Source organism: Pinus tabuliformis, chromosome Q (genome assembly GCF_031772625.1).
Source record: "Pinus tabuliformis cultivar Carrire ecotype Pingquan chromosome Q, CPIR1, whole genome shotgun sequence".
Lineage (NCBI taxonomy): Eukaryota > Viridiplantae > Streptophyta > Pinopsida > Pinales > Pinaceae > Pinus > Pinus tabuliformis.
Window position 1 is genome coordinate 20,491,013 of NC_142296.1, and position 12,381 is coordinate 20,503,393.

The window sequence follows — 12,381 nt, forward strand, 5'->3', positions numbered from 1 at the left end:
CAAGCACAAAACAAGGCTTGGATATGATAAGGAGGTTTCCTTTCATATTCCAGATTACTCAAAGCCCATCCAGTTTCAGAGTGCTGGATTTCTTCATGACAATTCATCTTCAGCTATTCCAGATTCTTCTCCTCTTCCATAGCAACAACAACAGATTGTGAAATGCCAACATTATGAAAGAGTTGGCCATATGAAAGATCACTGTTTTGATTTTCATCCATGTAAGCACTGTCATAAAACCAACCATTCTTCAAACATATGCCTCAAAAACAAGCCTCCTGCAAGAACAAAGATTTATCTTGGATGGATCGCTTCTTGGCAATGGGCTTCAACAACAAAGAAGATATTTCAGTCATATGTCAGAACTTGTTCTAGAGTATTGAACAATCTTTTAGTTGAGTTCTCTCCATCATCTCACCTTGTATGTGACAGGGGGGGAAGTGATGGTCATCTACAAGTTTCAAAGCCACATCAAGCGAGCTTGAGCCACAACTTGCCATACCTGATTCAGAGTTGTAGCTAGAGATAGAGATGCCCCTGAGCATGCCATTGGTTGGTGGTCAGCCTTAAACCATCACAGGTTGAAACCTCCCTTTTCAGGTTGAGGTTCTCCCATTTTATGCAGGGTGAGACCTCCCTTTCAAGTTGAAGGTTTTTCTCTTCAAAACATGAGGAGCACTTCCTCTAGCAAAAGACTTCATCGTCATGCCAGATTTGGAAGAGTTCCGGGAACTGCACTAAGCGTTCCAGTGTTGTTGGTCATCCTTAAACCACCCCCTTATACCAACATTTTAGAGAGCACATTCAGCCTAGTGCTTCCATGCATTTTTACACATTTTGTATTACAACTCTCTTCTTGGACTCATACATACCCTTTTGGATTAAGGGGGGGGGGGAGAGAATGTTGGACACCTAATCCTCTAAGGGTTGGTGTGGAACCTGAACAGCCAAAGGGAGTCCAAGGGATCATTTGGAATATGAAACCAAGTGTCACTCCTATGTATTATAAATATGTATCATTGTGAATAAGATATGCAATTGAATGCTTATCATTCATATTCTATGTTTGCCATGTATGTGTTTAACAAAAACAAGCCCTAGATTTGTTCCCTTTGGAACCCAAAAGATGGAAATGGTATGTATATGACACTGATGTGGTATGACAACATGGAGAAGAAAGTCTGATGAAGTTATTTACCCACCTCATTAACCAAAATGATATCATCAAATTCACCATGGAAGTAGAGAAAGAAGGAAGCATATCTTTCCATGATGTCCTGATCTCCAAGAAGGATGATTGTTCAATATCTCACCAAGTGTTTCGGAAAAACATGCAGAGAGATATCCACATGAAAATTCTCACCACTATCCTTATCAGAGGATTGGTGTTATTAACACGTTAGCAACTCGTGCCTTGAGGATCACTAATACATAACACTTGGAGCAAGAAAGTGAACACTTGTCAATTTTTTTTAAATAAAATGTCTACGATGATAGGAAATTCACTAGGATTCTTGCAAAAACCAAAAGATCCCATACGGAAAGGAAACAAGAAGGATCCGTAGAAATAGGGATGGCTTCTTTACCTTATACAAAAGGAGCTACAGACAAGATAGCAAAAATCATGAAAAGAAGGGACATTAATATCACCTTCGCCCCTCTCCACACCTTCAGAAGGATGTTGAACTCTACAGAGGACCCAGCCAAACCATGTTCATATAAAGAAGTATATTCCATCCCTTGCTCCTGTGGTGAAATCTACACAGGAGGACATGGACATCAGTGCAGGTAAGATTAAAGAAAACAACGCAGACTTGAGGCATGATAGATGTAAGAAATCAGCCTCGGGTGAACATGCTCATAATATGAACCACCAAATTTGTCTTGATAGATCCAAGATTATAGCTAGAGTGGATCACTATACAAAGGGGAAGGTCTGGGAAAAGGGGAGATTGAATTGAACCGTAGAAATCTCAATACGGATGAGGGCACAAAGATTAGTGGAACTTGGAAACCTATACTACATATTCTTCAGAATGAGCGACATAAATATATGATAATGAGGTGTATAAAGCTGACATTGGTGTTAATTAAAACCACAGTTAATGCTAATTATTCCACAGATTTTATATTTATGAATCCACATGGTATCTTTCATGCTTCGAGCATCTTGAATTCCTGAGGATGATCCAAGAGTATGGATTGGTACCTCAAGATATCCGTAGCAATAACACCCAGGTCTGCTCTATCTTCACAAATTGACTGTGTAAGCCATGCTTTACAATCTGCCTCATTACCATTCTCATCTTACTGCACCTGACCTTTCATCTTCTTCCTCTGCGTGCACAACTTTTGTCTTCCTTTGTGCATGCTGGTCTGCACCTTCTGTTTCTTTGGGATCCCATCATTCACCTTCGGCCTCCAAACTTGCTTCTCATTCCACATGCTTATTTCATCAACTGGCGTGTCTGGTATGTGTTGCTTCAAATGGGCATACATCTAGATGCTCCTGTATGAAAACCTTTGCAGATACTTGAATGATCTGTTCAAATTACCCTTGTTTCCATATTACAAACAGGGTTTTAGTATTTTAATTATGGGCACTCTGCACTAGATTAAAATTATTTTCATGTGTATTTTGTGGAGTACTTTCATTTAGAGATCCAATCATGTTATAACCATGCAACAATGGAGGTGGTATACAAGTTTTATATGTTCTGTTCTTATAGCCATGCTACATTGGAGGTGGTATACAAGTTTTATGTGTTCTGTTCTCATATCCATGCAAACTGCATTGGAGAGATTATCCTATACTTGAAGCAGTACTTGGAGTGAAATGTATATTAATTACTTAAATTGCATGAGTGCCAAGTTTTCCTTTTTATTGGTTTGTTCTTTCAGTTCTGTTTTTTTTTTTTTGTTTCTCTGCCCACCTCCCTTGAAAGAGGTTCTACCTCCGGTTCTTGTTGGCTTATGTATGCTTGAACTTGATCCTGGGAGCTGTTTTCAGACTGTTATTTTGCGGGTACTGTACTTGTGCAGACACAAAGTTCAAGTACATAAGAAATTCTGGCCATGGAAACTTCATGTATGAACCCTTAAGTTAAATTTAGTAATTAGTTGTCTAAAAATGCTTCAATCTGTTGTGCAAGTAGCTAAAGTGCTATTTTTCATTTGGTCTGTTTTCTGCTTTGTGTCACTGAATGCCATTCTCCAAACAGAGTATGAGACAGAGGCCTCCAAACGAAGTATGAGACGTAGGCCAAAAGTTGTGCTGTTTGTTCACTTCCATGGTTAAATAAGTCAAAACACTACTAACCAAACTTATTAATTTATCCATTAGTATTAAAGTGGAAGTAGATGCAGCAGAAGTGAAGAAATAAGCAGCCTAATATAGGGTGCAAGAGCAAGATTGTGGGTCTCTCTACAATGATACATGATTCTACCTACATAGTTATATATTACAGCCTTAGCCTATTAGTGACATGGGCCTGGAACGTTTTCCGGTGATGTTTTTAAACAACCATGGATTTTGTTATCAATGATTATCTTAACTGATGATATATTCTCACTGTCAAATATGAAGAAATTATGCGTGTTGTGTAAGAACATAAGGGTGTATAAATATAAATTGAGATGGGAACCTTTTCGTGTTACATTCTGTTTATTTTAAAATATATGATACAATGCATTCTTGAAGTTCTGGCACATAACATTTCTGCACTGGTCTTTCAGAGTTACACGAAGAACTTTTTTGACAAAGATGGGAAGCTTTGGCAAGGTGGAGCTGGTCGTAACCCGCCTCCCGATGCTCCTCACCTTGTTGGTACCTCGCCTGAGATAGAAAGTCTCCGACCAAAATCCCCACCACAAAAGAACCAACAGCAGCAGCAGGCAAATTCTGTCTCACAAACTGCGGCAAATTCTACAAATAAAAAAACATCGGCCACCTCTCCAGGCCCTCCTCAAAATTCTCAAGCATCAGCCACTGCAACACCCATTACTGGATCAACTCAGGAAATTCAAGCATCCAATGCCTCAGCTACATTACCTGCATTGCCTGTTTCAGAAATTGCCAGGAGTGGAGGTTCTGCTCCAGTGATTGAACAGAGGCCAATTCCTATACTTCCCAGCACATCCAGAACATCAGGTATAGGATCAAGAGTTGGATTAGAGGTTGAAGGTGGCATGGAGGATGAAAGGTTTTTGGATTCAGGGACACCTGGTACAATGGACTTGCAAAAATAAAATGAGTTCTCATTTGTGGGTGAGACGCGGATATTTTATGCATAAGCACTTCATGGAGATGTGGTTTATAAACACCATCTTAATATCTGTACCTATTACTTTCAAAATATGAAGGCAAGATGGAAAGCTACTCATCTGTTGAGAAGTCAGAATGTTGGTAGGGGTTGGGCTCTGAAAGTAAGAAACTTTTTGATTGGTTTAATTAAATGAGGGAATTTGCCTGGTTTCCCTTTTCCTTCCATTGCCTGCTATTAGATGCCTGTACTAAGATTCGGTCTCTTTATTTGAAGATTCAAATTTCCATCGGTTAAATTATGTATTAAAATATCCTCACTTAACTTCAGTTTTGCAGAAGTGTAATTGTTTCAATTTTGTTTAATGTACATACTGTGTATTGATGTAAATATGGAAAGTAATAACTCAATTCATTCTTCAATTCCCTTCACCTCTCCTACTGTACTATCCGACTGCACGGGATAGAAGTTTTCAGTTATCTAATGAGTTGCATTTTTTAACATTTGTCTTTATTATTGAATACTTGATTCGTGAATCCACCATCACAGTTTTATTTTTACATTTTGTCGCTGTGTTTATTTCGCATTGATATTGCATGCCAAAATATTCTGGTGGTTCTTGCATCACAATCTCATTATACCTTACAGGTTAATCTTTGTAACCAGTATTTTTAACCCTTTTTGGTATATTCTCAGATCAGACGGGACTTGGATTTTAACACCTTGTTATGGAATTTATTAATAACAGATGTGGGTCAGAAATGTGAAAGCTTTAGTATGATTTGCTCACCCACATAAAGTGCCAGATGATCCTCATTATAATTATTTTTAGCAAGTCTTTGACACTTTCACTAGGTACAGAAAACAAATTTCAAAGAAATGGTATTGACATTGAATTGGCACACATCCAACTGCTTGCTTTAGTAGCAGTGGCTCCGCTGATGCAGTTATATTGATGTTAATAAAAGACAAAAGCAATGTTTCTACTATCATTTTACATTAATACAAGTGGTACTGTTCCACTGGAGATGCTAGCCATGTAGGTGCTCTATTTCCATCTCCTTGAGCTTTCAATTATTCAAGGCTTTTGAAGCACAAAATAGTAACTATGGTTTACTATCCTAGGCGGAGTCATTATTTGAAATTTGTTACAGTACAGACTGATGTTACTGCAACGTTTAAAAAAACCATAAACTGAAAAAGTGCTTCCAAGGCACCAGAATAACATTTCAGTTACAATCTAATCATAAACAGAATGGCGTTCTTTCCGTGCCAGTGTACAAAATCTTGAGAATGAGGTTTGATTTAACAGGAGCCTTTGGAGGTTTACAATTTTGCTGCTGCATTCAAGCATTTGAGACACGGAAGTACTCAACATATGTTTTTTCTTTGCTATATGTTTTTAATGTCAGTTATGGCCCTCTAGTTATAATCTAATGACCGAAGCAAATTAAAACGATGAGCATACCTCCATCACCCAATTGGCTTGTACATCATAGACTCTTTCAGTGTGAGTTCTAGGGTTCGTGTTATCAGCAAAGAAGTTTTTTGGTTCCTCTCGAATACGTTGAATCCCCTAAACAATTGTTTAAGCCTCATGGTTCCAACATTAAATGCAACGCAGGCTGGTTCACATGGTTGTTTTAAAGTTTGTACCTTTTTTAATCATTTAGTTCCAAAAATTTCAAGTGCGTCTTCATTATGTTTTGGTAATTGCTTCTTGAAAAACATTCAAAGAAAATAATGCGTTGTTATTGTAATTAAAATATGAATTTTATATAATTAATTATTTTCATTAATAAAGGTCATTTGAATTAATGTCAAACTGGCATTAATTTTCAGTTCATTGTGGTTATCACCCTAGGTTGGGAAAAATATCTAAATGCTACACAAATAATTCTCATCTACAAATGCCATTTGAATTAGTGTCAAAATGGGTTTAGTTTCAGTTCATTTTGGGTTTCATCAGAAATAGAAAAATATCGGCTAATACAAAAAGCCTCTTAATATGCCATTTTAATTTCTTTTGATCACAAGTATATTAACTTGGAGTGCAAAACTTGAAAAAATAACCATCATTCATTCTTATAATAGATTCCTTTAATAGAGATAAGTTGATCACAAATCGAGTGCAAAACTTGAAAAAATAACCATCATTCACTCTTATAATAGATTCCAATAGATTATTAAAGAAAAAACTTTTAAGGAATTTAGACTTCTGTGATCCATAACATTGTTAAGATAGTCTTCGGCAAAATCACATAACCAATCTTTTGTCGATGCGTTTCGAACCAACCAGTGTGGTTCATCGTCAGGACAAGTTGAAGAACTAATCCGGCTTAGCTCGATTAAATAGAGTGTGCAGAGACTCCAACAGCTAAAATGCTAACGGCTAATTTGACCTAATTAGGTCAAATTAGCCGTTAGCATTTTAGCTGTTGGAGTCTCTGCACACTCTATTTAATCGAGCTAAGCCGGATTAGTTCTTCAACTTGTCCTGACGATGAACCACACTGGTTGGTTCGAAACGCGTCGACAAAAGATTGGTTATGTAATTTTGCCAAAGACTATCTAACAAAGAAAAAACTTATCAGCTGTCTTATAAAAACTTATCAGCTAATACTAAAAGCCTTTCTTTATATGCCATTTTCATTCCTTTGATTACAACTTTGTGTTTTGTTTAGTCTTTAAAGATTGAATTTATTTTTTAAGTCCGTTGAATGGGCGGTTATATGAGTCTTATATTATTATAAAAATGAATTGATCCTATAATATTTAAATAAAATGATTGTCATTTATATCCACTATGAATTGGCGGTTATATATGAGTCTTATATTATTATAAAAATGAATTGATCATATAATATTTAAATAAAATGATTGTCATTTATATCCACTATGATAAAGACTTGTTATAATGAGTCTTCATAACAGTGTGCATATCTGCATTGTAAGTAACTGGTAAAAATTGCCATCCCCATGTAGCTAATATTTCTCTTTTATTTATGGAAATATTTCTAAATTCTCTTGTCTATTCACTTTGTGTCACATAAAATTGTTTTTAATGTCTATTAATAAATTATGTAATATATATATCTATTGTTTTGAATATTCACAAACATGTTAATTTGCAGGAATTTTTTCTTTTGATAGTAATGACCCAATGACTAAGCAAGAGCCGAGACATTCCATATTGAATATGGATGGAGTGGAAACTCCCTGGCTATCAATACATGCCAAGCATGCCATTTCGGGGAGGGTGGTGAGGGAGTTAACGATCCACCTCAACTGGAATGCAAAATCATAGAAAGAGTAACCATTTCAAGTATTTAGCTCAAGTTAAATACCTTTATAGTTCTATGAAAAAATATTTTTAAACCATATATTTTAGTGATCATAGGTGAGAGTTTTAAGTCAATTTTTTGTAATGGAATTGGTTGATGTGTGTGTGTGTGTGTGTGTTGTGGCTGCTAAAACCACCCTCCAAAATTTTGCCCATGCTTTATTTTGGAGCCTCCCTTCTGTCCACAGGAGCTTATTCTTCACTGTCGACAAGTATTCAGGTTATGTTAAAGACTTATCCTTTCATGATGTGCTTGTGATGTGTTGTTTTGATCTCGATTTGATACCTTCAGACACAAGCTATCTCTTGACTTGACCTTTGCGGCGTTGTTGGTCTTCCCTCCAGAAACTATGCAATCTTGAAAGGCAGACCAACCTTGAGCTTAGAAACTGCGCAATTTTGGGAGACAACTTGATCTTGAGCTCAGAAATTGTGCAAAGCTTCCATTTCTCTCGGAAACTGCACAATTCACTGAGTCAAGGAGTTGCCCAGTCCCCTATCGTTGGGCACTGCGCAATCCTTCTTGGAGTGTGAATGACTAGTTTCCCAAAAAAGCAAAAAACAATCCCTAGAAAATGGAGAGTGGATAATTAGTTTCTCGAAGGATGGCACACGTTGTTATTTTTGTACTTTCTGCCAAGTGTCGTTTTTCCTTGATTTTATGTATGCACGTCATAAATCCTAACCAGCTTAGATCTATATAATAGGCGCCCCTAGAGCTTATTTGCATATTTGATCTTGGAGCTCTAACCTTCCTAAGGAGATCAAGGAGCCTTCGGTGGAGTTTGTGATGCTTTTTTTGGTGAGTTTTTCTTTTGATGTTCTTTTTGGTCGCTTTTTGTTGTTTCGCTTCTGTGAGTGTTGTTTTGCTTGTTTCTTTTCATGGTTGTTGACGTTGTAACTTATATTAGCTTGTACAAGTGCTGGTTCAGTCCGTCGTTTGCCTTTTACAAGTGTCGCATCTATGTTCTTGTTTTTGCCCATCAACGGTTGTCATTTCAGCGACTCCCTATGCATGCTTGATTTTCCTTTTGCATGTTGATCTTTTGCACTTGATTTTCATTGATTTATCTTTCCTTAGCCAGATCTACACTCTAACTTGCATTATCACTCAGATCTGCCACTTTCCCATCCTCTTTCTGGATAGATCTTCCCTTCTCGTGGCCAACAATTGCCTTGCTCAATTGGGTATTGAGCAAGTCCAAGGTTCAAGCCTCGTGCTTGGCTTCTGAGACTGCGTAATGTGTAGTCCCTAGATTTCCCAACACATTGCGCAGTTCTAGGGCTCAAGCCTCGTGCTTGGCTTCTGAGACTACGTAATGTGTAGTCCTTGGATTTCCCAACACATTGTGCAGTTCTAGGGCTCAAGCCTCACGCTTGGCCTCTGAGACTGCACAATGTGTAGTCTCTTCCTTAGCCTGACCAGGCTGAGACTGCACATTGCGTAGTCTCAAGCCTCAAGCTACTCCCTTGGACGTTGAGATTGCGCAATGCACAGTTCTTGAAGCTAGTCCCTTCTCCCAGCTCAAGAAATTGTGCAATTTTTCCCCTTAGCCTTGTGGTAGTTGCCTTGATCTTGCTTTGTGAGTCATTTTACTGAAGCTAATTCATGTTTTCCAAGCGTGCATTTTCCTTCTACGTGTATTGCTGTTGTTGAGCACTTCTCTTGATCAATCACTATTATCATGACCCCCAAGAGATCTACCTCAAAGGACACTACAAAAAACAACACCGAGGAGGCAGTTGAGAGTACTACATTGAACTTGCTAGTTTTCTTAGATACTCAAAAGTTTATAGAAAAAGAGTCAGATATCACATGGAACAAAGTGAATGAGGCATTCTCAGTGAGAAGCTTCAAAGTAGATCTTGAATATTGGTAGGTGTATATCAATGCCAAAAGGTTTGGGTTACACAAGATTGCATGCATATACCCAACTTTCCCATGTGTAGACATTGTCAATTGGATAATATCTCATATAGATTACAAGACTATGACTCTTGGAAGTGCCAATGGACAAAGGCTTGCCTCTTTTATGGCATCGTATTACCATCTCATGTATCATTTTCCCGAGCCAAAATCACTTATGGATTCTTACTTCTATGCAACCACCGACACCTATAAGACAAAATCTCTCAGGAAGGCTTATTAGTGCTTGATAGTTCTATGTTGCATGATCTATGGTCAGCGGAGTAATGAGACCTTCCCCAAAGGGTGGGCGTTCTTGCCGAATCAGAGTGTGAACGAAGGAAAACCATTCAACTAGTCAGACGTGTTGGCTCAACAATTGAAGATCCATGTAGCTAATGTCCAGAATCCTCCCAAGGGAAAGCAAGCTAGATTCTACATGTCTGCCTACCTACTGGATGCAATATGCGCTCACAATTCATTTCCTGACATGAATTGGACCTGGTCACCAAGCAAGCCTGTCGTGCACATTCACTGCATGCTGCTTTCAGAGTGCAGCGACAAAGGAGTAATGGAAAAACTGACTAATCACTTCCTCATTCCATTGTACAGATTAATCTTTGAGGAAGAACTACCTTGCATGTTACTTGGGGCAATGGAAGCAGTATCAGAAATAACAAATTGGTTTGCTTCATCGGATGACACTTTCGAGTGTTTGGGAGACATAAGTCTCCACATCTTCTATTGAGGTATGCCACCGATAATTTAGTTATGCAAGAAGTTTCTTACTATCTTTCCAGACGGTTATTAGTAGTTTTGCACAGGAAAAATAAAGCACCTTGACTTGCTCTTTCTTTGCAAATCAGATTGTGTGAAATCAAGAATTTGAAAGTTGCCGACACTGAAAACAAGGAGATAGAGAAATTCACATTTGGCCGTTTGGACTTCAATCCATATGATTCTATGAATGTTTGTAAAGACCATTGTGTAAGGATTCATTTTCAATGGCTAAGTGAGACATTTTATAGACCCGAGGAGGAGGAGATGAAGAATTGTTATAATGCCTCCAAGTCCTGCGAACCAGTGAACGTCACAAGAACACTACAAGTTACTCTGCAGAAGGAAGTCACTCCAGAGGAAGTACCGATAGGAAGGCACAACTTAGTGCGCGAAAAGGGCAAGAGGAAGTTTGCACACAGTTCAATGAAAGAGCAGAGCTGGAAGATGAAAACAGATCCAATCATGCTGAAAGCGGCCATCGCAACAGAAAACATTAGGGGAATTTTGAGGTCTAAAATGGGCCTCCTAAGAAAATTGTACCAAAATAAACTTTATAAGAACCAATAGGGTTCAAGATGATGATGTCAACCATGAGGGATGATTTACCATTTTTGGAGTAAAAAAATTAAAAAATAATAAAAACAATTTTTTGAACTCATATTTTAAACTTATCTCCCTGAGATTTTACTCCAATTTCGAGTAGGAGTACTCGTTGGATGCAAAATTTAATTCCTCATCCAAGGAGTACCCATGTCGCATACTTTCGATGGATCATGCTAAACGAAAAATGAGAAATACATGAAAAAACGTGATTGCAATCACATTTTTCATGTATTTCTCATTTTTCGTGTGGCAGGGTCCATCTAAAGTATGCAACATCAGTACTCCTTGGACGAGGAACCAAATTCTGCATCCAATGAGTGTTGCTGCTCGAAATTTGAGTAAACCCATAAGGAGATAAGTTGAAAATATGAGTTGAAAAAATAGTTTTTTTCTCTAAAATTTGATGATGTAATATAATCTTATTTTATTATTTCCACTATTATTTTATAATTTCCTTAGGAGGCCTATTTTAGACCTCAAAATTCCCCTAGTGGAGGAGGAAGCAAAGGAAGCAGGAGGAAGAGATGAAGCAGAGGGAAGAACAAGAACACAAAAGATTGGAAGAAGAAAAGAGAAGACAACAAGAAGAAAGACAAAGAATAGAAGAAGAAGCATCACAGAAACAAGCCGAGGAACAAGAGAAGAACCAAATACTAGAAGAGGAGAGCGAACAATTGCGGGACAAAGAGCTCGCTTGAGAAATTGAGGAGTTGCTTGTGATTCAAGACATGGAGGTGGAACTAGAGCCGTTGAATCAAGATGTTTATCTGATGCTGAGTACTCAGCAGGTCACTATTCAGTCTCCCCCTCCTCCGGTAGTAGAACAAGCTCCAAGTGAGAAAGATAAAATTGTTCCTCTTAATGATGGTTCGATCATGTACACGTACAATTTGACTTACGACGAGCTTCAAAAGAAGATTGTACAATCAAGGAAGAAACATTTTCCGGACGATCTTACATCTCCTGCATTCACCAGAGAAAGGGTGATTGTGACAAACACTAGAAGGAATCTAAATTCCATTTCCATAGCCAACTTGGCCTTTGCAAGAGCAATGAAGTCAAACACAGAGTATGTGATGGCCGAAAACAAACAAATGGAAAATAACTTATAGGTTGTGAGGCAAGAAGTTGAACAACTTCGAGCAGAGGTCCAGAAAGCAGCTCCGACACAAGTATATCTTGAGGAACTTAAGGCAAGGATACTTGGTGAAGTATCAACATTGGGAGAAACCATGCAGAGCCTTTATGGGGAGTTGGTCACCGTGCATAAAGCAGTTGTCTGCTTGCACGACATGGAGCAGAAGTATCAGGATAATTCTAAAGCTCTCAACGCTGTCCATGCAACCATTGATGCTGTGCATGAGTGGTAAATGTAATACAAAGAGGCACCGTCCGAATTGGCAAAGAAACAAGGCAACAAACAATGTCAGAGAAGGCACAAGTGTAGATGATCATTTAGAGTAACAAACAACTCGCCTCATTCATCG

General features: G+C 38.1%; 1 protein-coding gene across 1 annotated transcript in view; it reads left to right on the forward strand.

The window, feature by feature from the left end:
* The window catches only part of EMB1691 (Methyltransferase MT-A70 family protein), a 165,798-nt gene extending 161,238 nt beyond the window's left edge, over positions 1-4,560 (forward strand). Inside the window, exon 6 of the mRNA XM_089383798.1 lies at positions 3,736-4,560. Within this exon, the coding sequence (XP_089239924.1) occupies positions 3,736-4,248 (513 nt within the window). The 3' untranslated portion in view covers positions 4,249-4,560. The remainder of the gene's footprint in view (positions 1-3,735) is intronic.
* Positions 4,561-12,381: the final 7,821 nt, after the last annotated feature.